This window comes from Apodemus sylvaticus, chromosome 5, assembly GCF_947179515.1.
Source record: "Apodemus sylvaticus chromosome 5, mApoSyl1.1, whole genome shotgun sequence".
NCBI classification, from domain to species: domain Eukaryota; kingdom Metazoa; phylum Chordata; class Mammalia; order Rodentia; family Muridae; genus Apodemus; species Apodemus sylvaticus.
Genome location: NC_067476.1, coordinates 126,916,891 through 126,944,072, shown reverse-complemented (window position 1 = coordinate 126,944,072; position 27,182 = coordinate 126,916,891). Strand labels below are relative to the sequence as shown.

The 27,182-nt window shown below is 43.9% G+C and overlaps 1 protein-coding gene across 1 annotated transcript in view; it reads right to left on the bottom strand.

Annotated features, from left to right (window-relative positions):
* The window catches only part of Pcsk2 (proprotein convertase subtilisin/kexin type 2), a 117,012-nt gene continuing 89,830 nt past the window's right edge, over positions 1 to 27,182 (bottom strand). Inside the window, exons 6-9 of the mRNA XM_052181694.1 lie at positions 22,873 to 23,088; positions 20,479 to 20,579; positions 14,027 to 14,254; positions 1 to 671 (exon numbers count right to left, since the gene is read on the bottom strand). Of these exons, the coding sequence (XP_052037654.1) occupies positions 185 to 671; positions 14,027 to 14,254; positions 20,479 to 20,579; positions 22,873 to 23,088 (1,032 nt within the window). The 3' untranslated portion in view covers positions 1 to 184. The remainder of the gene's footprint in view (positions 672 to 14,026; positions 14,255 to 20,478; positions 20,580 to 22,872; positions 23,089 to 27,182) is intronic.

Sequence of the window (27,182 nt, the reverse complement as noted above, 5' to 3'; positions counted from 1 at the left end):
AGAATAAAAACAGTTGCTTCCATTGTAGTGAAAATAATCATTGACAGCGAGCAAAGCTTCAGACCAGGCCGGGATTGCTTGAGTGGGGGTAACAGGAATTGTGGGTGGCTGGTGGCTGCCAGAACTGTGGAACAAGGAGAGGCAGTGACAGGGAGGAAGGGGAGGTGAAGGCGGAAGCGTGGCCCTAGTTCTTTCTTAGGATACTTTGCAGACTTCTCTCCACGGCCTCGTCCAGCTCTTCCTCCAGCTCTTGCTTCTTGGACATGGCCAGCTTAGACTGGTAATCCCTTACCACCTGGTCGATGTAGGGGGCACTCTGTGTGCCATGTAGCATCAGGGTCCACTCCTTCAGCAAGCCCTTCTGTGGCGCACTGCCCACAAACCCCAGCTCCAGGGTCCAGGTCCCTCGGGCGTCCTCCCCCCAGGTGTGGGTGGTCATGAAAGGCCATTTGTCAAAGCCCACCTTGGAGTCGTCGTCTCTGGGACGCCGGCTCAGCAAAATAGACTTGGTGCCCATTGGGGAGGTCATGTTGATGTTCAGGTCTCCTCTCCTGGTTGCGTTGACTGTGATGACAGCTTGGACATGCTCAAGATAGCGGACAAAGTTTTCTTTCCCCTCACATGCATTTGTTTCGAGGGTCAGTACCAACTTGCCGGTGGGTGGTATTTTCCTGAGGAGAGAGAGAGAGGAGGAAATTTGGTAAGAGAGTATTTGGTAGGCCATGAGAAGAGGTTTCAAGACACTATTTTGTAGCAGGAAGAGAAAACGTTTTGGGATTAATTATTGAGACTGACCTGGGTTTTGACTTTCACATCAACTGAGTGAATCTAAGAGTGAACATTCCTTGTAAAGGGGATGTAGCCACCGTTGGTACCCTTCCCCCACCCCAGACTCCCTCTGTGTCACCTGCAACTACAGCTCCCACATAGCCTGACTACTTCTACTCTCTTCCAGCTTCTTCTCCTGCCAACATCATGGGAATCTGCTCAGTCTGTGCAGGGCAATTAAAGGTGTCAGGGATTTAATTTCTCAGGAGAATCCTGCATCAGTGACCGACAGGATGTGGTCCGTAAGAGTTCTCTAGCATCCCTCTTTTCGGTGACATGACTCATTGTCCCACATTGGCAAGGTCATGTCTTAGGGATAACTTGAGGAGCAACTCAGATGGAGAAAAGGTCTCATAATAGTGTATTTTTCATTTTTAGAAGGAACATTTTCAATTTATTCTTTGATAATGTCATAAATTATGTGCCTCTTGTTATATCCATTCCCCAATTTCCCATCCCACTTTCCTGGTGCTCTCAACATAGTCCCCCTTTCACTTTCATGTATTTTTTCCTTAAAAAACAACTTACTAAGTCCAACTAGTGCTGCCTGTACATTCATGGATCCGGGGCCGTCCACCAAGGCATGGGTAACATACCAGTGGCCATGCCCTGAAGAAAAATGACATCCCCCACCTCCCAGCAGCTTTCGATTGCTAGGAACTCAGCTAGTGGCGGAGGCCCATGGGCTCCTCTCTTATATTTGCAGAAGTTTCCATGGTACCTTTCTTTTAAAGTGCTAAGTCCCTTGGATGGGAGCTACTGCTGATTTAATGGTTCCCACAGACAGAATCCTCCTTATTGCAAATGCCTGGGACTAGAAGTGCTTTAGACTTGGAATGCTGGAATATGTGCTTATGCATAATGCGATATTTTGGAGATGGAAGCCAAGTCAAAACAGAGAACTCATATATGTTTCATATCCTTACATGCCATTCTGAAGGTAATCATAAATAATATTTTTATTTATACAGGGATGTTTTCACCAGAATCTGTCACATGAGATGCAGTGTGAGATTTTCCACTTATCATATATATCATTTTGGACCTTGGAGCATGTTTGATTCTTAGCTTGGGAATGCTCAACTGTTCTACCACTAACAATGCTGAAGTTGGTTTAATTCATTCAAATGAAAGATTGCCTGACATTGGGAGTGTATTTGGCCAGAGTTGGGGACCTGGGGGGCCAGCCCAGGCATTCTATATGCCGTCTATGATTATAGTACACCTTCTCCCGGGAGACTACGTGAGGACAGCATGGCATGATGGGAGGACTCAGAGTCTGGAAACACACTTACTGGGATTAGAATGCACACTTATAGGTCCTGAGAGATCGGAAAAATTATTGAAGTATTTGACGTGTATCTGTTGTAGGTGGACCTGTGAGGTTAATGACTGTGTAAAAGCACCAACCACAGTGCCTGGCCCATAGAACATGTCAGGGCTCATCCCCGGTCATGACTCCTGGTCATTCTATATGACTTTACCTTTAGAACTCCAAACAGTACACACTTACTTGTTTTTATGAAAAGATAGCTATTTTAAAACATATCTTATAGAATACATCTATAAAAAGATGCTTGCCACACACAACCAGCTTGGTGCCACGCCTGATTCTGTACTATCCTCGGAACCAAGATCACAAGCCCGAGAGGGTTTCTGGAAGCACACACCATGCTTGATTAATTAAGGCACACTCTCTTGAGCAACTTGAAAACTATGATGGTGCTGGGTGGGGGTGGTGCACGCCTTTAATCCCAGCACTTGGGAGGCAGAGGCAGGTGGATTTCTGAGTTCCGAGGCCAGCCTGGTCTACAAAGTGAGTTCCAGGTCAGCCGGAGCTACACAGAGAAACCCCGTCTGGGGGAGGGGGGAGAAAGAAAGAAAACTATGATGGTTAATACCAACTGCTAGCTTGACAGGATCTAGAATCTCCCAGGAGATAAGCCTCTAGGCTCATCTGGGAGGGATCATTTAGGCTCAGGTTAGCCTCTGACCATGACTGTGAGGGGTATATTGATTGGGCTAATTGCTGTAGGTGGGGCCATTTTCTGGATGGGGACTCTGCACTGTATCATTACAAGCTGAACACTGGCGTTTACCATTCTCTGCTCCCCGACCACCGATGGGATTTGACCAGTTGCCTTAAGTTGCTGCTATTGTATCTTCCCTTCCAGGATGGACTAAAACCTTGAAGTATGAGCCAAATGAGTTGCTTTGGGCAGGGCATTTTATCACAGTAGCTATAGAAGTAGTGTAGGAAATAGGTATTTCCGTGGAGCGAGGTGGCACCAGCGCTTGATGGCCCACGGAGCAGCCACTGCTGGTAGAGAGCGGGAGACAAGGGGAAGTGAAGTTTTAGTTCTAGGCTCTTCAGAATTTGTTGGCGAACAGTCATGAAGATGGCCTTGGAAGACAGGTTATAGACATGCATGTATACAGAGCATATTTATAAATGGCTGGGTTGGCACTGGCCTATGGAACCTCCCACTGTGGTGGAGGTGTTCTGTACCTGGCACGCTGGTACCGTAGGCACTTGTCGCCCACGGCAATGGAACGCTTAAAATACAGCGAACATGAGTGGCGAGCAGAAAGTTTACTTTATAATTTTAATTTAATTAATTTTTTATTCATTGATATGATAGTTACTTTCAGACAGAAAGCCCAAGTGGAAACTGCTTTGGTTGAGTTTGAACCTGATAAGGACAATGCTATGTGGGAGGAGTCCTGGGCTTTTGTGTTTATGATTGCCAGTTTCTCTCTGGTAGATTTAGCAATGCAGGCTTTCTGGCCACCCTTTGGAGGTCTCTAGAATGGCTAACACCTTAAGGTTTGAGGACAGTTTGCCACATACCACATTGGTTTCTGTGAGGACAGGAGCAGGTCTATAAGGGCTTCAGAAGATGGTACTCAAGGGGTCTGGGGTTTGCAAAGAGCGAGGTCAGGAAGATGCCGACATAGTCCGAACAGTCTATCCTATCCCTGTAGTCTTGGCTCACTTGAAAAGTTCAGTCAGGAAACTCACAAGCCAACAACCAAGAGGATTACTCTAATAACTGTCTTCCATGCCATGGAACTCATAATCTGCTGAACGCAAGTCATTATTGGTTGGGCATAGAGGTGCACACCTATAATCCCAACACACAGGAAGCTAGCAGGAGGATCATGAGTTTTAGGCTAGCTTGGGCTATATAACAAATTCAAGTAGATGCTGAGCTGCATATAAAGGCCTTGTCACAAAGCATAGCAAAGCAAAACAACAAAACAAAACAAAACACCACCACTAATAAAACAGTCTATTATCTTAATCCCCACAGAAGACAGCCTCTGGGCACAGGGAAGTTGTTTTTCTGCTCCAGTTAAATCAAGGGTACTTAGGATTGGAATCACTCAAGGACATTCTCTTTTCAAATGAGTCTGTAAAAATTTTGGTAAAATTTTGTAAAAATTTTGAGAAAGCAGGATGCATTTTTTGATTGTCTAAGGATTAGAGGCAGGGGAGTCAGCCTCGCTCCCTGTGCATCCACAGCACAACACACACTGGGGTCTCTGACTTAACAAGTCCTTCAAGTGAGAGGGCCGCTCGAGGGCTGAGGAGACCGTTGATGACAGAAGAAGAGACATATGCATCGGGCCAAACCTAAGATACAGGCACGCGGAGCTGGAGTGATGCAGTAGGTGGTGACAGGGCCTGGTCCAGAGCCCATCCCTTCTCCAACTGTGTGAGCATTAGTTGCTGCTCCTTTGCCTGGAGTTCTTTCCTCGGGGGTGAGAGGTGGGGGTGAGGGGGTGGCAGTGGGGGTGGGGGTGGGGCTGAAGATGCCTGGCTGGATGCTGACCTGTGCTACAGGTCAAAGGGGGCATCTGTTCAGTGCCATTGATGGTCTAGAGTGTGAGTGGCTCAGGTCCCAGGTGATAGCACATCCTTCCCAGGTCCTTCCCGCTTACGCTGACCCACTCATTCCCAACAGGGGCTTTCTGACAAGCTTCCCATCTGTAAAGCGTGTGTATTCAGATTGGTTCTCAGGCTCCACTCCAGGCAACTTCCCATCCCCGCAACAGCACCACTGTTGCCACTCAGTGTAGAAGAGAGTTGTGTGGCTCCTGGCTGTAGAGAGCACTGGTCCATTCCATCTTGTCACTTCAATCGTTCTAGTTCCTTCTGTTCCTGTGACATCGGGACTTGAGGGAAGGGTGGGCAGAAGCAGGAACATTGCTTCGAGTTCAAGATCAACGGGAGCAAGTGGTAAGTTAGTCGTTATCTCGAAAGATGAAATCAGACAAGCAAAAGCCCTTGGGAAGTCCTTGTAGAGAGAACTATGCTGGCACTGCCTTGAGATTTCGTGTGCAAGAGGATTGTAGTTGTCCTGTCTGTGTCTCCTAAACCCTGCTCCGCCCCACTTCGGGCTGGCATTAGAGACAGAGGCAAAGGGAGAAGTGTCAGCAAGGTGACAGGTGCAGCCGAAACACAGGACAGCTAGTTCCTGCCCAGGGTCTTACGGGAGCTGGGGCATTGTGCACTCCTGAGAATGGGTTTAGGGAGAGATGGAGGGATGTGGATAAAAACATTGGAAGGTTATTACACATTTTGGATAGCCTCAAAACAGATTGGGGTGGGAACAAACGTAGATTTTTGTTCGGAATTACAAAATTTCCTAGAAACTGTGGTGGTTGAAATGCGTACAGGGATCAGATAGACATGTTTCGGAGTATGGCTGGTCTGGGGCCAGGGGGAGGGAAATTTCTGCTCCTCCAACTCCTGTGACACTCATGCAAACTGTTTACTGCGCAGGAGCCAGGGTCCCCAAAAGAGGACATGCTTAATTGGATTGCTTTGGAATGTTAGGTTCTAGGAAATTAAAAAACTGGTGTGAATCCCAGAGGTAAGCTTGGCAGAAAGACAACTCCTTGCTGTGGGTGTGGCTTCGTGGTAGAGCGCTTGTCCAGGCCATTTACAGCTGCCCTGGGTTCAACTTCAGTACTATGAAAAAGAAAGGGCACCACTCTCTTCTCACAGGCAGAAATTTTGCAAGTACCATGGCCCCCGGAGAATTAGGATGATACAGCTCCTAATCCATGCTTGCTAATTCATGGGGTCCACCGACGGCAGATGGGGAAACTCACAGGGAAGATCGCCTTTTGCACTGAACACACGTAAGATTACCTGTCATCATTTTTCCCTAAACAGCACAGTATAAGGAATTTCTAAATTAGCACACATTCCTATATACAAATGTCTAGAGGTGGGCTGGGGCATGTAGGAGGACATGTCACAGGTTATAGGCATGTCGGATACTGTTTTATAGAACGAACAGGAATATTCATTCTTGTCCCGAGCATCTGTCATCTTGGAGCCAACTTCCCCCGCACTCTGGAGGAAAAATGTACTTTCAAGGGGTTTCTTGTTTACTTATTTCTTCTCACTTGTGTGTGTGTGTGTGTGTGTGTGAATTTTGCTCTAGTGGTGCTATCTTGTTTTTATATAAAGAAAATAGGAGAAAAAGTTAATTCTAAATGAAAAAACAAGATCTGGGCTTAGGAAGAGTTATGTTAGAAGTTAAAATAGGAAGTTTCTATGGAGTAGATATCACAGAGTACTCATTCTTACACTGTGTTCTGGACCACCTTCAATGCAGACATTCAGTAGGATACTTCAGAACAGTTGACCTTACAAGAGGACATGCACAAAAGCTCTAGTCCTATACAAAACAAAACAAAACAAAACAAAACAAAAACAAAAACAAAACCCCAAAGATAGTTGGCTCCCATCTTTATCCTGCTGTATCTTGCTTTAAGCAGGCAGTCAGTTGACTCCTGCCTAGGAGCAGGTGTTCTTCCCAGTGCACTCCACGGAGCGCCCTTGTGCAATGGATCCTCAACTTTGTTGTGATTATTTCATTAGTCACAGACAACAGCTGTTTGTTCTCAAGTGTATAAAATGCCTGCAGTGTTGCATTTGTGGGAATTCCTAGTGGGGTGTCCATTTAGGGTTCCTTTTCTGTATATACGGTAGGGTCAGGTACCCAGTGACCCACCCAGGAAGTCACTGGTGCTAGCAGCGCTGTTACAGGGCTTTACAGGGCGAAGCGCATTCTTCTTGCACTCCTCCAGACCTCTGATGCTCAGATCAGCTTTTAGCACATTTCTTTTCCCCCAAATGCCCCTGGAACTCAGTTGGAGCACACACTCAGCTAGTGGCACTGCAGCAACAGCTCCCTTGGGGTTCACAGAAGGTTGGGGGAGCCAGTGGCCTGGGTTCAGTGCTTCCCCTCTGGGCAGCAGAGTTCACTCAGTTCTTTGCACATGGCTGGCACAGCTGGTCACAGCCGGTTTTCTCTTCCCTTTGATCTTCCTTGAGCATCCTTCACTGACTCTCTTGATAAAGTTCTTTAGAAAATTGCTTTTCAAATTGACTCCTTTGCTGGAAAGATAAATGCTGTGGAAACCCATATACCTGACAATCATTGGCTCTTAGAGCCCTCTCCACCTTACCCGCTGTTTCTGTGCAGTCAGAATGATGTGGAAAGTGGCGGATTGGAGGCTATTCATCCCTCTCTCAGAGTTCCTTGGAAGTGATTTCGGGTCTTCGGGGTCAGCGCTATGTTGTCCACCAAGCTCGCCTGTCCAGCCTCTGAGCTCCGATGCTGCTGCTATGGCTGTCCGTGTGTGAGAAATGAGCCACAGCTCTTCCAGGAAGCTAAGAACAAGGGAGGCCCAAGACTGTGATGTGCACTGGCCAGGCACGCCCCTAGCCTCACATTCTTTTTTTTTTTTTCCTTTTTTTCTAATTTTTTATTCTCTATATATTTTTTATTTACATTTCAAATGATTTCCCCTTTTCTGGTCCCTACTCCCTGAAAGTCACATAAGCCCCCTTTCCTCCCCCTGTTCTCCCACCGACCCCTTCCCACTTCCCTGTTCTGGTTTTGCCGAATACTGCTTCACTGAGTCTTTCCAGAACAAGGGGCCACTCCTCCATTCTTCTTGTACCTCATTTGATGTGCGGATTATGTTTTGGGTATTCCAGTTTTCCAGGCTAATATCCACTTATTAGTGAGTACATACCATGACTGATCTTTTGAGACTGGGTTACCTCACTTAGTATGATGTTCTCCAGCTCCATCCATTTGCCTAAGAATTTCATGAATTCATTGTTTCTAATGGCTGAATAGTACTCCATTGTGTAGATATACCACATTCTTTGCATCCACTCTTCTGTTGAGGGATACTTGGGTTCTTTCCAGATTCTGGCTATTATAAATAGGGCTGCTATGAACATAGTGGAACATATATCCTTATTACATGCTGGGGAATCCTCTGGGTATATGCCCAGGAGTGGTATAGCAGGATCTTTCGGAAGTGACATGCCCAGTTTTCTGAGGAACCGCCAGACTGATTTCCAGAGTGGTTGTAGCAGTTTGCAACCCCACCAGCAGTGGAGGAGTGTTACTCTTTGTCCACATCCTTGCCAATACCTGCTGTCTCCTGAGTTTTTAATCTTAGCCATTCTGACTGGTGTAAGGTGAAATCTTTTGATTTGCATTTCCCTGATGACTAATGAAGTTGAGCATTTTTTAAGATGCTTCTCCGCCATCCTAAGTTCTTTAGGTGAGAATTCTTTGTTTAACTCTGTACCCCATTTTTTAATAGGGTTATTTGGTTTTCTGGGGTCTAACTTCTTGAGTTCTTTGTATATATTGGATATTAGCCCTCTATCTGATGTAGGATTGGTGAAGATCTTTTCCCAATTTGTTGGTTGCCGATTTGTCCTTTTGATGGTGTCCTTTGCTTTACAGAAACTTTGTAATTTTATGCAGTCCCATTTGTCAATTCTTGATCTTAGAGCATACGCTATTGGTATTCTGTTCAGGAACTTTCCCCCTGTACTGATGTCCTCAAGGGTCTTCCCCAGTTTCTTTTCTATTAGCTTCAGAGTGTCTGGCTTTATGTGGAGGTCCTTGATCCATTTGGAGTTGAGCTTAGTACAAGGAGACAAGGATGAATCAATTCACATTCTTCTGCATGCTGCCCTCCAGTTGAACCAGCACCATTTGCTGAAAAGGCTATCTTCTTTCCATTGGATGTTTTCAGCCCCTTTGTCGAGGATCAAGTGACCATAGGTGTGTGGGTTCATTTCTGGATCTTCAATCCTGTTCCATTGATCTGCCTGCCTGTCAATGTACCAATACCATGCAGTTTTTAACACTATACTAGCCTCACATTCTTGACACTCTGCACGGAGCTGTTGCTCTCAAATTGCTATTTCCCCGTTCTGTTTGCCGCGCTCAGCAAGTCTTCTGCGGAGGAGGAGCTGCCGTAGGAACCTTAGTGCTGACGTTAGTTTGGAATCGGATTGAATGGGAACAGTTACTCAGTTGTACTTCGACCATCTCCAGTGCTCCATAGACATCCACTTCTCTTTTGGATGGTGTAGATATAAAACATTGCACCACCCATAAATCTTTGCAGCCTCCAAAATTCTCAAGAGATTCTTCTAAACTCTACCAAGAGATGGCAGCAGTCAAGGCCACTATAACCTACTTCAGGTACCATTAGTCATGCTCAACAGGGCGGAGCCCTAAGTGCCCCAGGCCGACTGTGTGTTTCAATGTTCTCTGTTACTTCCAAAGGACACTGATAGATACCCCATAGTGCAATGACAGTTATGGATTTTTGGGACCTCTCTATAGGCAGGTTTTCAAAGTCTTCAGGAGACTCTTATTAGAAAATTCCCCAGGTTTTACCTCCTTCAGTGCAGACTCACTGAGACACATATGGCTCTATATAGCTTTCACTCAAATCCGATCTTGGCCACTCAGTAGCTAGATGACCATTAGTGTGACTTCAGTCTTTGCCAGCCTCCTGTCCTTACCCACGACAATGCTACTGAGCATTCAACAGGACTGCTACACAGCCTGGTATAGGACAGGAGAGCACAGGAGGTCACTTGGTCAGTGAAGTAAGGCCAGAATCATAGAGTGAAAAGAGCCTGGGTCTTGCCCTTTCTTTGGTTTGGTCCCTTGACCTTGGGCATATTTCTTATGCTTTCTGCATCTCGGCTTCCTCATCTGTAAAAAGTAATGGCGATAGAACACACCTCCTAGGCTAGTAATGACTGAATACGATGTATGTAAGAGCTTTCAGGAACTCTTTAGAATAGTGATTTTTAGCATATATATATATAATGCATATATATGCATCTGTAGTTACAATTTTATGAAAAGATATCTTACATTCTAAGAGACTGGAACGTTTTACTGGACCTTATGGCCAAATTAAGATTACAACCTGAGGTTCCTTACGTTTAACCTGATACTCTGTGGTGCACTTAGCCTTTGTTTAACTTGTCTTTTAGAAGACAGCTTAACAACCAATCTTACTAACCTTGGATTTCCCATGTAATCTGCTTTTCCAACTTAATGCTAATGTATAGCTTTAATATTAAATTACATGATTTTCCATGCTCTGGGCCATAGAGCAGTGCATGCGTGTTGAGATAATTATTTGTTGAAAACAACATACATGTAAAAAACAACCTTATACAACAACTAGCTGCAATAAATGTTGGAAGCGGCGTAAGATACTACTTAATAGAGGTATACTTGCAGTATTGAATGCTTTGGGATCAGCTGAAGCAAATAACTTAATACCCTTTAAAACTGTTAAAGATTTCTATAAAATACCCCTCATTCCTTTCTCATGTGTTGCTGATTAATAAATACAGACCAAAGTCTTTTGCTAGGGACAATTAAACATTAGGCAAATGTAGGTACACACATAGCAATAGGAACAGCCAGAGGCAGAGGCAGAGTCAGAGGCAGAGTCAGAGGCAGAGGCAGAGGCAGAGGCAGAGGCAGAGACAGCCAGATACAGCTACAGTGAGACATAGACATAGATAGATGATATAGATATAGATACAGATACAGATACAGATACACCCAGACAGAGCCATAGCTACAGCCACAGCTACAGAGACAGAGACAGACATAGACACAGACACAGACAGAAACACAGATACTGGCACAGACACAGCCAATACAGCCACAGCCAACCACAGCTACAGGCACAGCCACAGCCACAGCTAGATGGAGTTATAGCCACAGTCAGACACATAGTCACAGTCACAGACACAGAGACACAGATACTGACACAGACACAGCCAGACACAACGGCAACCATAGCCACAGCCAGACATAGATACAGTGACAGATGCAGACACAGACATAGACACACACAGAAACAGATACAGACACAGACACAGACACAGACACAGACAGACAGTCCACTAATTATAAGCGACATGTAGAATAAAAGACACAGGGAGAGAAATGGAGAATTCAAATTTGGGCTTGCTCTAGATTAAATCAACCCAAGGAGAAATTCTGACCTTTCTTTTCTTAATAAACGCTGATGTATTTGATGCCTCTGAGGCTGTCTTTAATGCAGTTAATTTCTTTAATGACTGATGCAGGATCTATAACATTGTTTGAGGCTTGTGTTTTTATATGACCATGGGACCTGGTCTGAATCTTTGCCTTGCTTTTCAGTGCTGACAGAAGTGATGCTTTTTATGAGATGTGGAATGTCTTGGGGGAAGTGTGGGGGCTCTTCAGGATGTACTTTTCAGATGGTGAGGATGTTTACCCATGGGAAGATATCCACCTATGGGAGGGTGCTCAGTCCTCATCCAGGGAAGATGCTCACCAATGACTGCCCATCTAAGGAGAACGCTCATCCCTGGGGGATGCTCATCCAGGGCAAATGCTCATCAGTGGAAGGATGCTTGACTGCGGGAGGACGCCTACTCACCAGTGGGTTTTCCTCATAAGAATATGCTATTCACTGAAGGATGAACATCCAAGTCTTTTCACTTGAGAAAGCTTTAAACATAAGGCACACAGATTGGAATCCACACAGGAACCTGACAGTTACTTCTTCCCGAGTTTTAAGAGATTATCATCTTTTTTTCCCTAAAGTGTGAACTAGGAGTGTTTGAAATCATGGATAAAAGGAAGAGGCAAAGCGATGTTCACTATGTGCCCGCCATGTGCCAGCTTTCTACAGTGTCACTAACACCTCTCAGAAGTTTGGTAAGGAAAGAGGTGTTGGTTTCATTGTCACATAAGGAATAGAAGATGTCCTTCTGGGGACCAAAGAATGCAAGGATATTCATTCACATGGGGGAAAACTCCCCTGCATCTTAACTGTCACTGAAGTATAAGGGAAACTTTGCTTTCGTTTGGTTCATGAATGCACCACCTGATACAGAGTTGTCTCAGCACGTTCTCATACTTTGTTGTGAGAACCAGAGCTTTTCACATCTTATACTCCATACACTTTGCAGTGGCCTTTTGAAAAGACAGGGTCTTGCTGTATGACCTAGGCTTTGTAAGTCTCCTGCCTCAGTATCCCCAGTGTGAGATCTCAGGGGTGTGGCGCTCTGCCTGGCTTCACAGAAGTACTTTCTTCCCCATCACTGCTCTGAGTTTATTGTGTAAGTTAGATTCACACAATAAATTAGATGTACATTAGAACTTTTTGTTTAACTTCTTTATAGAAAGAGCATGCGTTACTTTTATCACAAACTGACTTTTAAAAACACTGTAATGTTTTCAATAAAATTGACTTTCTTTGCCCCCCTTTACGTTTTCTCCAATAAGTTAAAAAACATTACATTGGGATGGGCTTGTAGATTGCATACTGCCAAAGGGTTCAGATTACAAAGACCAGAAATTGGCAAAAATAGAGGGTCATAAAGGCCAAAGTTTCTGGGGGGGGTGTCTAAATTAGCAAAGTATAGATTTGAATTCAGGATCAGACAACTGAAAATTCAGCTGCAGAGCATCTGAGTCCAAAGGGAAAGAGGAACGGGCGCCATCTTAGTCTGATTAGGTCTCTGTAAGTCCAGATGATCTTCAGAAAAGTCAGGAGTGGGAGGTGCTTGAAAGGGACAGCAGGGCAGATTTAAGTGGAATACACCACAGGGGTGAATCCTCACAATGGCAAAGTCATCAGTGGGAGTGGAGAGAGACTAGTGCATGCAGCAATGGGGCGCATCTCACAACTTCAATGTTGAGTGGAATAAATAGGAAACAGGAGCACCTGTGATCACATTCTACCTAACCACCAGAACCGGTGTAACGAGTCCACAGTGAGAGGAGTATGAAGAAAGGCCGTAGGCAGGTGTGTGTGTTCGGATTGGAAGGGAACATGAAGAACGTTTCCAGGTGGGTGGGATAGACCATCTTCCTATGGGTGATAGCTCCCCAGTTGCATATATTTATCAAAGCTCAAATAGGATTCTGCTATGGAACACACCCGCAATCCCAGCACTTTGGAGGCTGAGGCAGGAGGATTGCGAGCTGAAGTCAGCCTATAATACACTGTGATTTCCCCACAAACAAATACTTGTATTCTGTGTTTTTCATGGTATGTTACAGAACATAGAAATTATTAGCTTCATCTTATTAATGGACCAGTAAGGATAGAAAGAAATTAAGTGAAGAGGTCTCTTTACTGAGCAATTCTTTTGTCATACAGGGGAAGTGGGATGGAGAGTAGCTATATTTAACCCAGTCAATGACTTCTGTGTAGGACACTCACTCTGATGCCTCTAAATCACAGCCTATCTCATGAGGAATAAAATCAAGTCATTCTCTTGGCCCAAGAATAGAATGAACAGTAGTGGTAGGCTCGCACTGGACCACTTTTCGACAGTCAATGTAAACTACAAGCATACACTGAATGTTGTCAAATCTCACAAATACAATTTTCCACTTAAGAATATAGATATAAAAGAGAACACAATATAGGTTCCATTTATATTAAGTGTAGAATAGCAAAACACTCTATGGAGTTAGAATAGTGATTGCTCTTGGAGAGACAAGGATGAAAGAGATTATGGGGTGCCTCTGGGACATTAGTTATGTTTTATTACTGATCTGCATGCTTGCTGGATTGATTGATTTGTTCACCTAAAAATAATGCTATAAACTATGGAGACAGCTATAGCACAGGTGCTGAGTTGCACAGCTGTGTTCTGGGTCATGCTTCATGCACAGCTGTGCATCTCTATAGCTTTGTCTAGAAGCTGATTGTCCCAAATGAAATCCAGGGTTTTTTCTGTCCTGGAGAGGAACTCTGGGATTGTCATCAATGGGTACCTTCCACATGTGGCAGAAGAAATTCTGCCCCTACTTACTCAGGGTTCTGCACAGAGCCTCCTACACAGTGGAATCTCTCTGGAACAGTTTTCCAGTCCTTAGCCATTTTCACCATGGCACCTGCATCGAGGACTCCATAACCAAAGAGGTGATTAAATTCCAGGCCAACCCCATTCCGTCGCCACTGATGAACCTCATCGTGAAGCTGGTTCCGCTTGGAGGTGAGCACAGTCAGATGTTGCATGTCTCGCCAGGTCAGATCCACGCTGGTTATGGGAGGCAGAGAGAGCAGAGCAAAGACAAGAGTGAGGGAGGAAGACACACATAGCTAATGTAAGAAATGCTCAAGATATGTCTCCTGAGAAGGTTTTGGAACATCTGTGAACTTACAACTCAAGGAAGGCAAATATACTTGGTAATATCAAGTATGGACAAAGAGGTGGAGCAGTTGGAACTCAGACTTTGATGATATGTGTATAAATCATTGAAAACCAATAGGCTGTATCTACTAAGGTTGTCAATGTGCATGACATAGCTTGGTAATTCCATTCTTAGATTTGTATCCTGCAGAATGTACACATATCCAGCAGCTAAGTACAATAGACTATTCATAGCTCTAAACTGTGGTTCTTGTAGATGCTCATTATAGTAAAATATATTTTTGAGGTACAACTTGTGGAATGTGGAATACTATACCAAAATGAAAATGAATGTATTATTATTTCTAATGATATATAGACATGTCCTGTTTTTGGAGACAGGGTCTTATGTAATTCTGACTGGCTTCAAACTGTCAGTACAGTTGAAGATGACCTTGAATTCTTGATTCTCCTACCTCTACCTCCTGAGTACTGGGATTATAGGCATGTGCTGTCACATCTGGTTTAGGTGATTGAACTCAGGAACTTGCATATGCTTGGCAAGTACTCTGCCTCTCCAGCCTTCTATGGACAAATCTTATCAATATAATACTGAATCCAGAGAGAGAAGAGAATGCTGTGGTTGAGATAGGGTTGAGTGTATCCCTAAGGGACTGTGTTGGAAGTTTGGTCCTCAGTGGGTCATTTCTGGAAGAGGGTGGAAGCTTTATGCGATTTTGTGAGTGGAGTGGAGTGGAGTGGAGTGGAGTGGGTCATTGTGGGCCCTGACCTCTGGAAGCATTAATAGGACTCTTATGGTGCTCTGGCTGAAGAAGGACCAGATACAGCTCTTCCCTATTCTCTGGCTTCCTGTTTAATCATGTGATTCTTTCCTTGATCACATGCTTCTGCCATGACCATCACCTATCAGAATGGCCTCCAGAAGAGGCTAAACTGAGGGGGCACTTGGTCTTGGGCTTTCAGTTCCAAATCTGTGATCTAACAAACCATTTTTCTTTATTAAGTACCCAGCATCAGGTATTTCATTAGAGCAAGGGAAAATAAACTAGTATAGAGAGGACAAACTATATGATTCCGTTTGTTGATGGTATAAAAGCAGAAACAACTTATTTATTTATTTATTTGGATTTGGTTTTTTTCGAGACAAGGTTTCTCTGTATAGCCCTGACTGTCCTGGAACTCACTCTGTAGACCAGGCTGGCCTTGAACTCAGAAATCCACCTGCCTCTGCCTCCCAGAGTGCTGGGATTACAGGCATGCACCACCACTGCCCGGCTAACAACTAATTTATGATATTGATTAAAGTTAGTTTTGGGTGTCATGACTGAAGGGAAATATAGGGTGCACTTCCTGGTGCTTGCAGTGTATGATTTCTTAATCCAAGTGCTCGCTGCCTGGTGCATTAAAAAGGCTGCCAGTTTAAGGCAAGGACAATACCTTTAATATATTTCTATGCCAACACACAGGACAGTCCCTTGATAATGTTCACTATGGTCTTTGGAAACAAATGTCCATTATTGCTTAGTGTCAGGTTTTGAAAGTGCATTTTGTGACTTATTTGTGAACTAGGAAATTAATTTATTGCACAGGTAATCTACACAGGGTCATTTGAAGTCCCTCCACTCAGTCCTCATCACAGAAAAATTAAATCATAGCCTCTGGGAGTGAGAAGTAGCTACTGGAGACTTAACATCCCCACAGTATTCTACTAGACAAGATTGAGATCCAGGCAATCTTAGCACCTGAGGGGCAGTGGGAGGATGACTAATGTTTGAAAGTTGCTTGGGATACATCAGGATAATAATATCCTCAAAACTTAATAATTAATTGATAAACTGGATTGGGTTAGAAAAGAAAGACAGTGCATAGATTTAAAATGATATTAGCATTTCCATGAAACAGTTGGCGTTGGTGTGTAGGGTGGTAATGCAGAATTAATTTTTTGCTGAGGGTAATAGAGGGAAAAAGGCAACCCTGTGAACTTCTGTTATCTTCAGAAGCCAACCAATCAAAAGGACAATGATTCTTTTAAGGAGCCAAGTAATTGAAAGGACAGGAATGATATAATTTATTTGGCAAAATTTCTACACATTCAATACATTCTGAAACTCTGAACCTAAGCCAAAGAGCTCTGGTAAGCTACATGGTCCCCAAACACTGACCAGTACCTTCAAGAGGGAAGGTTTAAGATAGGTCAATGCTTTTGGGAAGATTACGAGCACATCTGGCCCATCCAGAAGCTGATTGTGACTCAGTGCTCTAAGTTTCTCCTAGAATGGGATTCTGAGTTTACAAATGCAAGAAGTGCTGACAAATAAGAATCTGAGGGACCCAAGGTCTGGCCAGCAGGTCGAGGAGTTTTCATGTCCACCATTCAAAGGTGTTGTATCCCCAGTGACTGGGGCGGTTCACATCATCTGCTCTGCTGAAGTTTTCCTCCTGGGTGGGCTGGTTGGGAGTATGTAAAACAGAACAGAGAACTTACTTCTGAGATAAATGAGAGCAGTATAGACTCTTAACTCTGCATGTAGCACTGTCTGGGCTATGTATATCTGTAAAGTAAAATTGGGTTCCTCATAACTGACCCTTTGAAAAGTTTCAGGATTGATAGAATCTATTGTTCTACCAAATAGATATTTTGAGAACTTGCCCTAAGTTTTAACCCTGAAATATCAGCTCAAGACTCACAGGCAACAGCTAGCAAATAATGGCAGAGTGAAATTGTAAAATATCCACTGTACTAAAGGCTGTTGTGTTGGAGGCTATTGAATATCTAACATGGCCTGTTCTTCACTGTTCTGTGCAACAGTTTGGATAAAAGTTTGGACACATGATTTATTCCATGCATGTCTATTGAGTATCTATCACACCTAGGCACTGGATTAATTTTAGCTTTGTCATAGGGAAATCCTTGTCTTCACAGTTTACAGCTTAGGGGACAAGTGGACAACCCAATGTTGAAGCGGTGAGAGTTGTCATGACACAGGCGCTCAGGCTGCTGCGGGAGCCACAGTGAAGGCCCCGAGCTGTCCCAGACAGGCAGCTTCACTGTGGTCCTCAAGTGCCTCAAATCATGTCCACTGGGGACACTAGTGTCAGATATAGATTTCCAGATCTTCTGGATAAGCACGTGGGAAGCTGTGAGCCTGAGGGTAAGGAGTAAGATGACCTCTCAGATGTCTCCTCCATACACCAATAGTCAAGAGCATGGGCTTAAGATGGTGTTCTGGATCTTGGCAACATCTTTTAATCATCAAGGGATGGTTAAAATATATTCCAGAGCAGATAGGTTTGAATTTCATGGGATTGCTACTGATTCTAGGAATTGCCTTTTAAAGGTCCAGTAGCAGTCAGGCTGAGAAAAACTCCAGCTTTAGACCCAAGCACACATGGGAGTAAACACCATTGTGTGAATCTGGATAAATTATTTCAACATCTGAGTCCTAGAGTCATATCTTTGCTATGTGAAAGATGTCTTGAAGGTTTGTTGAGGAGTAAATGTAGATTATGCAGGTCATACATGTAAATTGTCTCATGCAGTGTTTTCACTCAAGGAAGTTTGTTATTAGTAACTGAAGCAAGATACAAAAACAGTTAAAGTATTGACAGTGATATTTAGGAAGTCATTTGAACCTAGTGGATAGCCTGATTTTGAATATTTTGCAGGTAAGAGAACAATAATCAGGACAGGCTATTGCCCACATGGACACTGGACACTCTCAGTAGTTGTCTTTTTCCTTTTCTTTATTTCTCTTTGCAACAGATGGAGACCACTACAGAAAAACCACAATCAATCAAAAGTCAAAACTGTGGAGCTCAGTACCAGTGGATACATCTATAAATCATTCCTGCCCCTAAGGCCCAGGGGATGTTGCAGAAGAGGGGATGGAAAGACTGTAAGAGCCAGGGAATCAGGGCTTTTACTTTGAGATTGTGTCTTCTAATGATGCAGAAGCTACACCTACAAAGTCTTACCAATATCAAACATGAGCTGAAGAAGAACAAGAAAATGCCCATGAGTCCTCAACTCTACACAAAGAATTATAGTCAACTGAGGGAAGCTGAGAACAGGAGAGATGCCAGGGAAGAGAACATCATTTGGTTGTCCTTACCAAATGGTCAGCTCTGAAATCATACATACAAGAAAGATTATATGGACTGGTTATATTTAGGAATACATATGTGCTTTATATATCTATAATCTATATGCCTATCTATTATCTATCATCTATTTTTATCATGTGTGTATGTATGTATGTATGTATGTATGTATGTATGTATGTATGTATCTATCTATCTATCTATCTATCTATCTATCTATCTATCTATCTATCTAATACACAAGAATAATGAAAAAAGAGGCCATAGATTTGGAGAGTTGGAAGGGGTAGATGAGAGGATTTGGAAGAAGGAAAGGGAAGGGAGAGATGTTACAATTATAACCTGAAATTTAAAAACAAAATTAAGAAAAGAAAAACAAAGAGAAGCTCAGTTTTATTCAGAGCGGCTATGTGCTTAGTGACACTGTATTCCTTTGAAGCGTGAGGTGCTCTTGTGAACATTTCCAGCCAATGAGAAAGAAATAGAAGCTCTGGGTGGGGTTTCTTGGACAGTTTAATACTGAGTGTGTGGGCAGAAAGAATGCTGATTGGTACAGGTCTGAGAATCTGTTTAGCATTTCAGTGGGCTCCTCTCTCCTCCCTCCAACTGACTGAGGTTGCCCATTGTGCGTGTAAAGTCTGAGGATTGACACTTTGCTTGCCCAAATCCCAAGGAGCTGTGCTAAGCCTTGTCTAGTGAAGTTGAAAGGCTGCAGGAGACACTTATTTGTGCTTGGCCGACTGAGCAAAGCCAGCTTAGATCCTAGGATCTGCTGAGATCCTGTCATGATTGATCTCAGCTTCTGATAATGCCTGTCATGTTTGAGGAAGGTTTGACTTTAGGGCTTAGAAGGGCAGAGGTATCAGTCCTTTATAGTCAAGTTCTGAACAATGTTCTGTTCATGCTGTCCTAAAATTTACACCTGATTTTTGCTGGAAAAATCAATGTTTAGACAGAGAGGGAACAATGAATGTCTGCCTCTTTTGTCTGTTTTTTTTTTTTTATCTGTTTGCTTGTTTATTTTTGTTTATTTTCAGACAGGATCTCTCTATGTAGCCCAGGCTGGCTTCAAATTTCATATTCCCTTGCTGCAGCCTCCTGAGGGCTGGGACTTCCAGCCTACACGACGGTGCCTCCTTACCTTTTGCTTCTTTTGAAGATCGGAGAGTGTATTGAACATGTGGAGAGAGACAAGCATGCCTGCCTGGATACTGATGCTAGAAACTGTGGTTACCTAGCAACTTCTGACAAGGATGGGAGCTTAACTCTCCTACCTGAGAAGCCTGAATCCAACTTCTCACAAGTTGCTGGGTGAACCATTCTCTGAACTCCCCATATAATCTGGATGTATAGCAGTATAATTTCTGGAGGGCAAGGCATACTCCTTGAAAGTAAGTCCAGCCTCTGATTTCTCAGAGAAGGTAAGCCGGATCCCTACAGGTATTTTGCACTGAAGCTTACATCTGAGCTACAGGAGGAGTCACACACAGCCTCTCCATGGGCTGTTAGAACACAGGAAATGATCTCTTGTCTGCCACCTTGAAGGGTTCCCAGTAAAGCTGATTTCCTGGGCGGTTCCTCACAGCTCCACCTGCTTGATCTTGGTGCAGAGAAGTGGAATCATTGTATAGGAACAACCTTGGTAACTGTTCCTTCATTTAGCTGACTGAGTGCTGGCGTAAAATACCTGTGTAACTCACAGAATATAAAGGAGGGTTTCACAAAGGAAGAAAAGTGTTTGTCCTGTATTTCGGTGTGTAAATAAGTTGTTGATTTGTACTGTTGGAGCCTTCTGCCCTTTCAGGCATATCGTTTTACGATGTATGCATAAAACTTAGTGTGATTTAAGGACCGTGAGCCTTTTAAGAATGTCTAGTTGAATTCATTAGCCTTGTCTTTCTAGGTGCTCACACCCATGCCTGTCTCTGTGGACAAGTGGCATGTGGATGGAGAGACACACACTACCTATCCCTTCAGAGCTGGGCTTCCAGCCGCAAGGTGACACATACTTAGCTTCTAAAGCCAACGCAAACACGCCAGCTGCCTCAGGAGCAGCCGCAGACGTCCCGGAATGTCTCAGAGTACAGTTGCCATATAAGTCTGTGGTAGCCTGGAAGAGAGGATATTGAACGATGAATGAACAAACCCCACAGTTTGCACTTCAGAGAAGCCAGGATCAGGGTAGAACCCTGATCATCACGAGTCCATCAGGAGACATCATGACTTGTGTTAACAGTTTTCTCTTCCGGAACGAAAAGTGGTACCTTCAAAGTTGACCACACATCTGAAGCCTACATAGGATACATAGGTCATTCAAAACAAATATTCCTCTCTATCTAAAATTTACAAAGAGATTCTGAGTCATGGCAAGAGACCCTGGTGTGTTCTGGTCGCCTCCAAGTGATATTAAGGGGAAGACGTGGATACCTGGGTGTTAAAAAACTTTTAAGTAAGAACAATTTCATTTTCAGTATTTGTGAGAGCAAGAGTTTTCATTGAGATCATGTGTAAGCCATGGAAATTCTTCCTCTGTAGCAGCCATATGTGACTTGTGGTACCTGTGGCTTGTTGCCCCTTCGGGGGTTGCATATCAGATATCCTGTATTCACATATTTATATTATGATTCATAACACTAGCAAAATTACAGTTATGAAGTAGCGCCAAAAATAAGTTTATGGTTGAGGGGGGGGTTACCACATTACAAGGAACTGTATTAAAGAGATAACATTAGGAAGGTAGAAAATACTGCTCTAGAGAGTATCTATCTATCTATCTATCTATCTATCTATCTATCTATCTATCTATCATCTATCTATCTATCTATCTATCTATTTAAATTTAACTTTTTTTTGAGACAGTGTTTCTCTGTGTAGCTTTGACTGTCTTGGAATTAAGGCTAGCCTCAAACTCAGTGATCCACCCACCTCTGCCTCTCAAGTGTTAGAATTAAAAGTGTGCATCACTGCCGCCCAGCTAAGAGAGCTAATTATTTTGAGGAATAAAGGATTAGGAAAGTTTAAAGGTGTCTATTAGGAAAATTGCAATATTGAAAAAAGGGCTTTCTCCAGGCAAGTACAAGGGTCCGAGATACTTGGGGCCTTTGGGTAAGGGCCAGGCCTCCAGAAGCTGGAGGGAGGTCCCACAAAGAGGACAGGATGGAGCTGCCCTCCACGGTTCCCTCCTGTGTGGCTCTGGATGAGTCAGAGGCACTGAAGTATAGGAGCCGGCACATCCTCTTCATGAATCTTAGGAGGACCACAGAGGGATTAGTAGTTGTTAGGGGGTGTGACTCTTCTAGGCGGAAGGTTTCTTTCTTTTCCATCATCTATGAAGCTCACTGGCCAAGGCTGAGAGACTAGAGGAGAACGTGGTGTTGAAACCCTAATGGTAATAATGACTGTTGCAAGCTCCTGTCCTCTCCTGTAGAGGAGTCTCTACGGCAGTGGGAGGCCAGCCAAGGTGTAGCTTATCCATGACTTTTAATCGTATGTGAAATGTCTGGCATAGAAGACTGAGGAAAGACTGGAATGTAAGCGAGGTAGCACTTTAAGGAGGGATCCTTAAAGTCTTCCTGTGCTCTGCAGCTGGGGGTGGGGGGGGCAGTAATTTACTATTACATCAGCTGCTCTGGAGGAAGATGGTTTCTGCTGGGGTGATGTGTGTGTGTGTGTGTGTGTGTGTGAGAGAGAGAGAGAGAGAGAGAGAGAGAGAGAAGGATGGAGATGGAGGGAGGGGGGAAGAGAGGGGAAGAGGGAGAGGGAGGTAAAGGGAAAGAGAGAGAGAGAAAGAGAGAGAGAGAATATAAAAGAGTGTACCCTGTGACTCTTAATTTGTGTTTTAAAATCATAGATCCATTGTATAATACGATAAAATCACACTCCCCCTGCCCCTGCCCCGAGAAAATACACAATTGTGCTGCTGCTCACCTTTAGGACCTGGATAAGTTTCCCATGGCTACTATTATTATTATTTTCTATACTGGGGATCCAACTCAGGCTTGAGTATATTTTAAGACAAGAGTTCTACCCTTTGTAGCCTCATTCATAGCTTGGTGGTGTTTCTTCTTACTGGGGTGTTTTCTTGGGACTTGTGCCATGATGCCTCAGCCCTTACAATTGTTGTTATTCTCCTAAGTGACATGCCAAGGAAACTTATTGATAAACCAGAGTTCACCATCACCTGTATGCCAAAACAAGGGAATCTATGGGAAATGAACTAGAAAAGGCTCATCACACGATCTGGTCTCCACCTTGGTAAAGCACAATTGGACACGGAGAAAACAGATGTTCTCCTGAGAAACTGTGATAATTTACGAAGAGAAAGGGATGGAGTTGGAGGACAAGCCTGTGACAGAGGGGCTCCTGGCCACAAGGAAACTGCTCAGGAAGTAGCTTGAACTCACCACGCCGGCCTCAGGATTCCTCTTCCTCCCATTGCTGAAGGTGGACGCTAAGGTGGAGGAACAACTCTCATCATACAAGGCGGTCCTGCCATCATTGATGGCTGAGTTGATGGAGATGGTCCACATGCTTGAAGCATAGCCGTCGCAATTGCAGTCATCATAGCTGCCACCGTCCCCGGAGGCCCACACGTAGATGCTGCCTTTGCCTCCACGGCCCTGGTAGAGGAAGGAAGATATGGTGCTAAGCCCAGCACTGAGGAGCCAGGTGCTGCAGGGTTCTGGCTTGGGGGCCAGGGAGGGTTGCCTGCCCAGGTAAGGTCCTGGCTTAGGCAGAGTCAATGTTTGAGCTAATGCAGCTCAGATAACCGACTTCATTTTACCTGGCCAGAAATACTTCCTCTGATGGGAGCTAGCAGGAATGATATTATTGTGCAGAATGATATAAAGTCACCAGAATTCATAATTTTAGTTGAGAATAGGAGGTTAGCAAAAACTGGAAGCAACACTTTAAAATTTACCAATAAAATGAGTTTTAAAAAAGTCCTAAAATTAATCAAAGAACTCTTTAAAAAAAAACGTTGAAGGTAGTGCATGCTCATTATCAAAAGTATCAAAGTATATGGAAAAGAAAAGTTAACCCTCCAGAAGCAACCATTGTGATTTTCTTCTTAATCTTACATGTAGGTGTTCAGTGAACATTTAAGTGTATTTATAGTGATTTTTCATAAGTATGCTTATATTGAACTATGTAAAATGTATATGTAGATATCAGTACAGAGAATATGCTTAACCAAAATAATATAAAAATCCTATGTATTATGTGTACAGAGCTTGCTTTTTTTTAAATCCAGCTGGATGTTAACAGAATCCTATTGGAAATGCTTCCGGCCATTTGACCTGCACAAGGGACCAGCTTTAGGAATAAAACCTAATGTGGGGAAATAACAGGTAGACAATGACCTCTGAACTCAAGAGGACAGCATGGTAGTTACTCCCATTCGGCCATTAACTCGGCCACTAGCTGCAGAGACAAGCTGTGTTATGGGTGACTGGAGACAGCGTTGCTCCTGTTCCATCCTTGCTCTGGGTGTTTTTATCTTTCCTGTCTCTCGTCTGCCTCAGACAGGACTGGGCCATTAGCTTCTTGCCTTTCCCTCTGCTATCCTTGAGGGAGTGTGGCTAGGGGTGGGTGGGGAGTGAGGGGCAGGTGGGTGGCTGGATGATCCTCTAAAGGGAGGGGTGGAAGAGAGAGAGGGAGGGGAGGGAAAGATAGAGTGAGAGCGGGGGTGGGGGGAGAGGCAGACAGACAGAGGGAGCCTGCCTTTGTGAGGCCGCCAGGGGTCTGTGGTTCTAATTCAGTGGTTTAAGGTGAGATGTTAGAAAACGAGGGGCTGGATCACCTCCAAGGTTTGTCTGTCTCTTGGCAAGGAGAAGTGGCATTCTGAATTTCTTCTAACGGGACTGGGAATTAATTAACCTGTGACCGAGTATGTCAATAAGTCCACAAGTAATAGTTTGACTCCCAACTGGGAATTGTCTTCAGATTCTTGGTAAATCAATGCAACTGAAAGACTCCATCAAGACAATCAACTGTTCTCAGAAACCACAGCAGAGAAGAAACAGATGGTTTCTGCAGGAGGTGTGGAGGGACATATACCTGGGTTCAGATTAGGACAGAATACCTGGGTAACCCTCCTTACCAGTGCCTGAGCAGGCTGCCAGCCAGCTAAGCGACCTTGACACAAAGAATCACTTTGGTGTAGGGGATGTTACTGTGACCTCTACTTGCATAATTCCAGGCATTGATGCCCTTTGTGATATTGTGGTTTTGCCCAAGAGGAGAGAGGGTCTATTTTCTATCCCTCAGGTCCTGATTGGCTTTATGTTTTGATCTGCTCATTAGAATGTGAGAGACATCCAGTGGGCAAAGATCCTAAGCCCAAGATTTAAGAAACCTTGTACATCTCTGTATGTCTCAGAGCTTGGGTACACCTTGGCAATGAATCTGACTTAGCCTGATGACGATAGTCACAGAGCCCAGGCAAACTCACTGCCCCAGCTGATAGTGAACAGCTCCCAGACTCCTGGAAGATCTTCCTTAGATCAGTCAGTCTCTGGCTTACCTTCCAGTTGATCACAGATACATGAATGGGAGGGTACTGGGTTGCAGAGGGGCTGCCACCAAATGGAAGCAAAGCTTTATAGTCCACCCTGGCTTTGTGACCTTGGACTCACAGAAATCCTCCTGCCCCAGCCTCCCAAGTGCTGGTTCCACATCGGGTTTCCACTTCGACATCTTAGTACATTAATATGCTTTAAAAAGTTATTTAACTTTTTATTGTGAAAATTACATGCAATATAGAATAATTGAAATATACCGACTATGGAGAGGAAAATAGGAATTCTTTATAACCTGAGAGTAAGTGATTCTTAGTGCGATTTTGTGGGTTCCTGACAGTTTTATAGAGAGAGGCAAAGTATTAGAATAGCTTTAGAAACGAACCTGGGATAATGAAACAGATTCATTTTATTTGTCCTGCTTAAAAATGTGCTTTTTACTATTATATAATTAACATCTACTCATATGATTAATACTAGTCAATGTCATATTTTATTAGCTTTATTAAATAGACATTTTACAATTTATTCTCCTTTTTTAGACATACATAGAGGATTATTTCTAATTAAAAAACCTGCTTAATGTTTAAAATAAACATAATTCTCTAAAAATCTATGTATAAATAATCCATGTATGTATGTATGTATGTATGGATGTATCTGTCTGTCTGTCTGTCTTTTTAGCTCTGTTTGGCAAAGTCATTAAAAGAAGAAGTTTTTGATGAGAGGAAATGTATGTTTGAAGACTCTTCTTCATCCGCATATTTTTGCTTTGTATAATGATAATTTATTATCATCTATAAATCATAACTGCCAATATAAATTATTATTTTTGTGGAGCTGGGGATAACATCCCGGGTCTTGCACATGCCAGGCAGGCCTTCTCTTTCTGACGCAGGAGCTCAGAGAGCTCTGAACTCCTTATGTAGCTGAAAATGACCGTGAGCGCCTTGATCCTTCAGCCTCTGCCTTTCCATATTTCTTTTTTTGTCCCAGAAGTGCGGGTAAGACTTGCAATGGTTTGTGAACCATTTCAGAGGCCCAGTTGCAGGCTTCACGCCAAGCAGCCCTCGCCCAAATGTGAGGCTTCACTGGGCTTCAGAGGATAAATCAGGACTGGTGTCCCTGAGTGCTCGGTGGCAGGAGGCATCCATCGCCTGCCGGGGCCCTGCCACTGGTGCCACTGTATCTGACCCACACTCTGATTAAATTTCAACCAGCAGCATCAGGGCTTTGCCTGGCCTGCACCCGATTAATCATTTTCTCCCAGCCAGCCCCATACCCCTCCCTCCTGGTTGATGACATTCGAGAACCAGTCTCTTGCAAGGGGCTCATCTTCATGTATTCTAGTGCAGAAACCAGAAGTTTGCGCATGCCCTGTCCTCACTCAGTCTCATCAGCACTGCAGAGTATTCCTGCAGCTTGTCTTTAACTATTCCTAAACCACTTATTTACTCTTTCTAGTATCCTTACAAGTGATTAATAACGGGTTGAGATATAGTCATCAGAGCCAGTCAGAATGTTCCAGGCTGTCCTGGATGGCTCTGTTCCCTTTACGAGGGGAAGAGCCTCACAGTCCTGTCCCTGTTGAGCTTCTCTCCTGTTATCTGAATACTTTTGGTTGTCAGAGGAACGGAAGATGGTGGAAGATGAGATGCTGTGCTCTCAGATGGCTTGGCTGTCGCTTCATCCATCCCCCTCCACCCCCGCAAGGACTGCATCCTTCCATCGGAACCGTTTTAGAGGCCGAGTTTTGTCTGCAGGTTTCTGATTAGATTTTGCTTTAGCTGAGCTCCATTGACTGTAACAGCAGATGCTATCCCAGGTCCCCTGGACCTCAGAACCTCTTGTGCACAGGGATTTCCAAATGCCAGAGCAGGCATCTCTTTGTCTTAGGGCTTCTTCCCAAGAGGCTGAAGGCTTCTCCAAGGACCTGCCATTGGGCTTGACTGGTCACAGTCAAGCCCTTGGGAGTAAATTTCAATGGTTTTTATCTTAGCTCCTTTGCACAGAGCATATAACTTTACTGTGCGTTCTATGTGGATTTCTGATAATCCATGACTTTAATTGCTCCTGATAAGCCATGATTTTAATTCTGATTCTTGTTACACATCCCTCCTTGCTCCTGGTGCTCCCTTTGCCTCCCAAATATCATTAACTTGAATCCTGAGTGTAGAGATAATCTCTTGTGC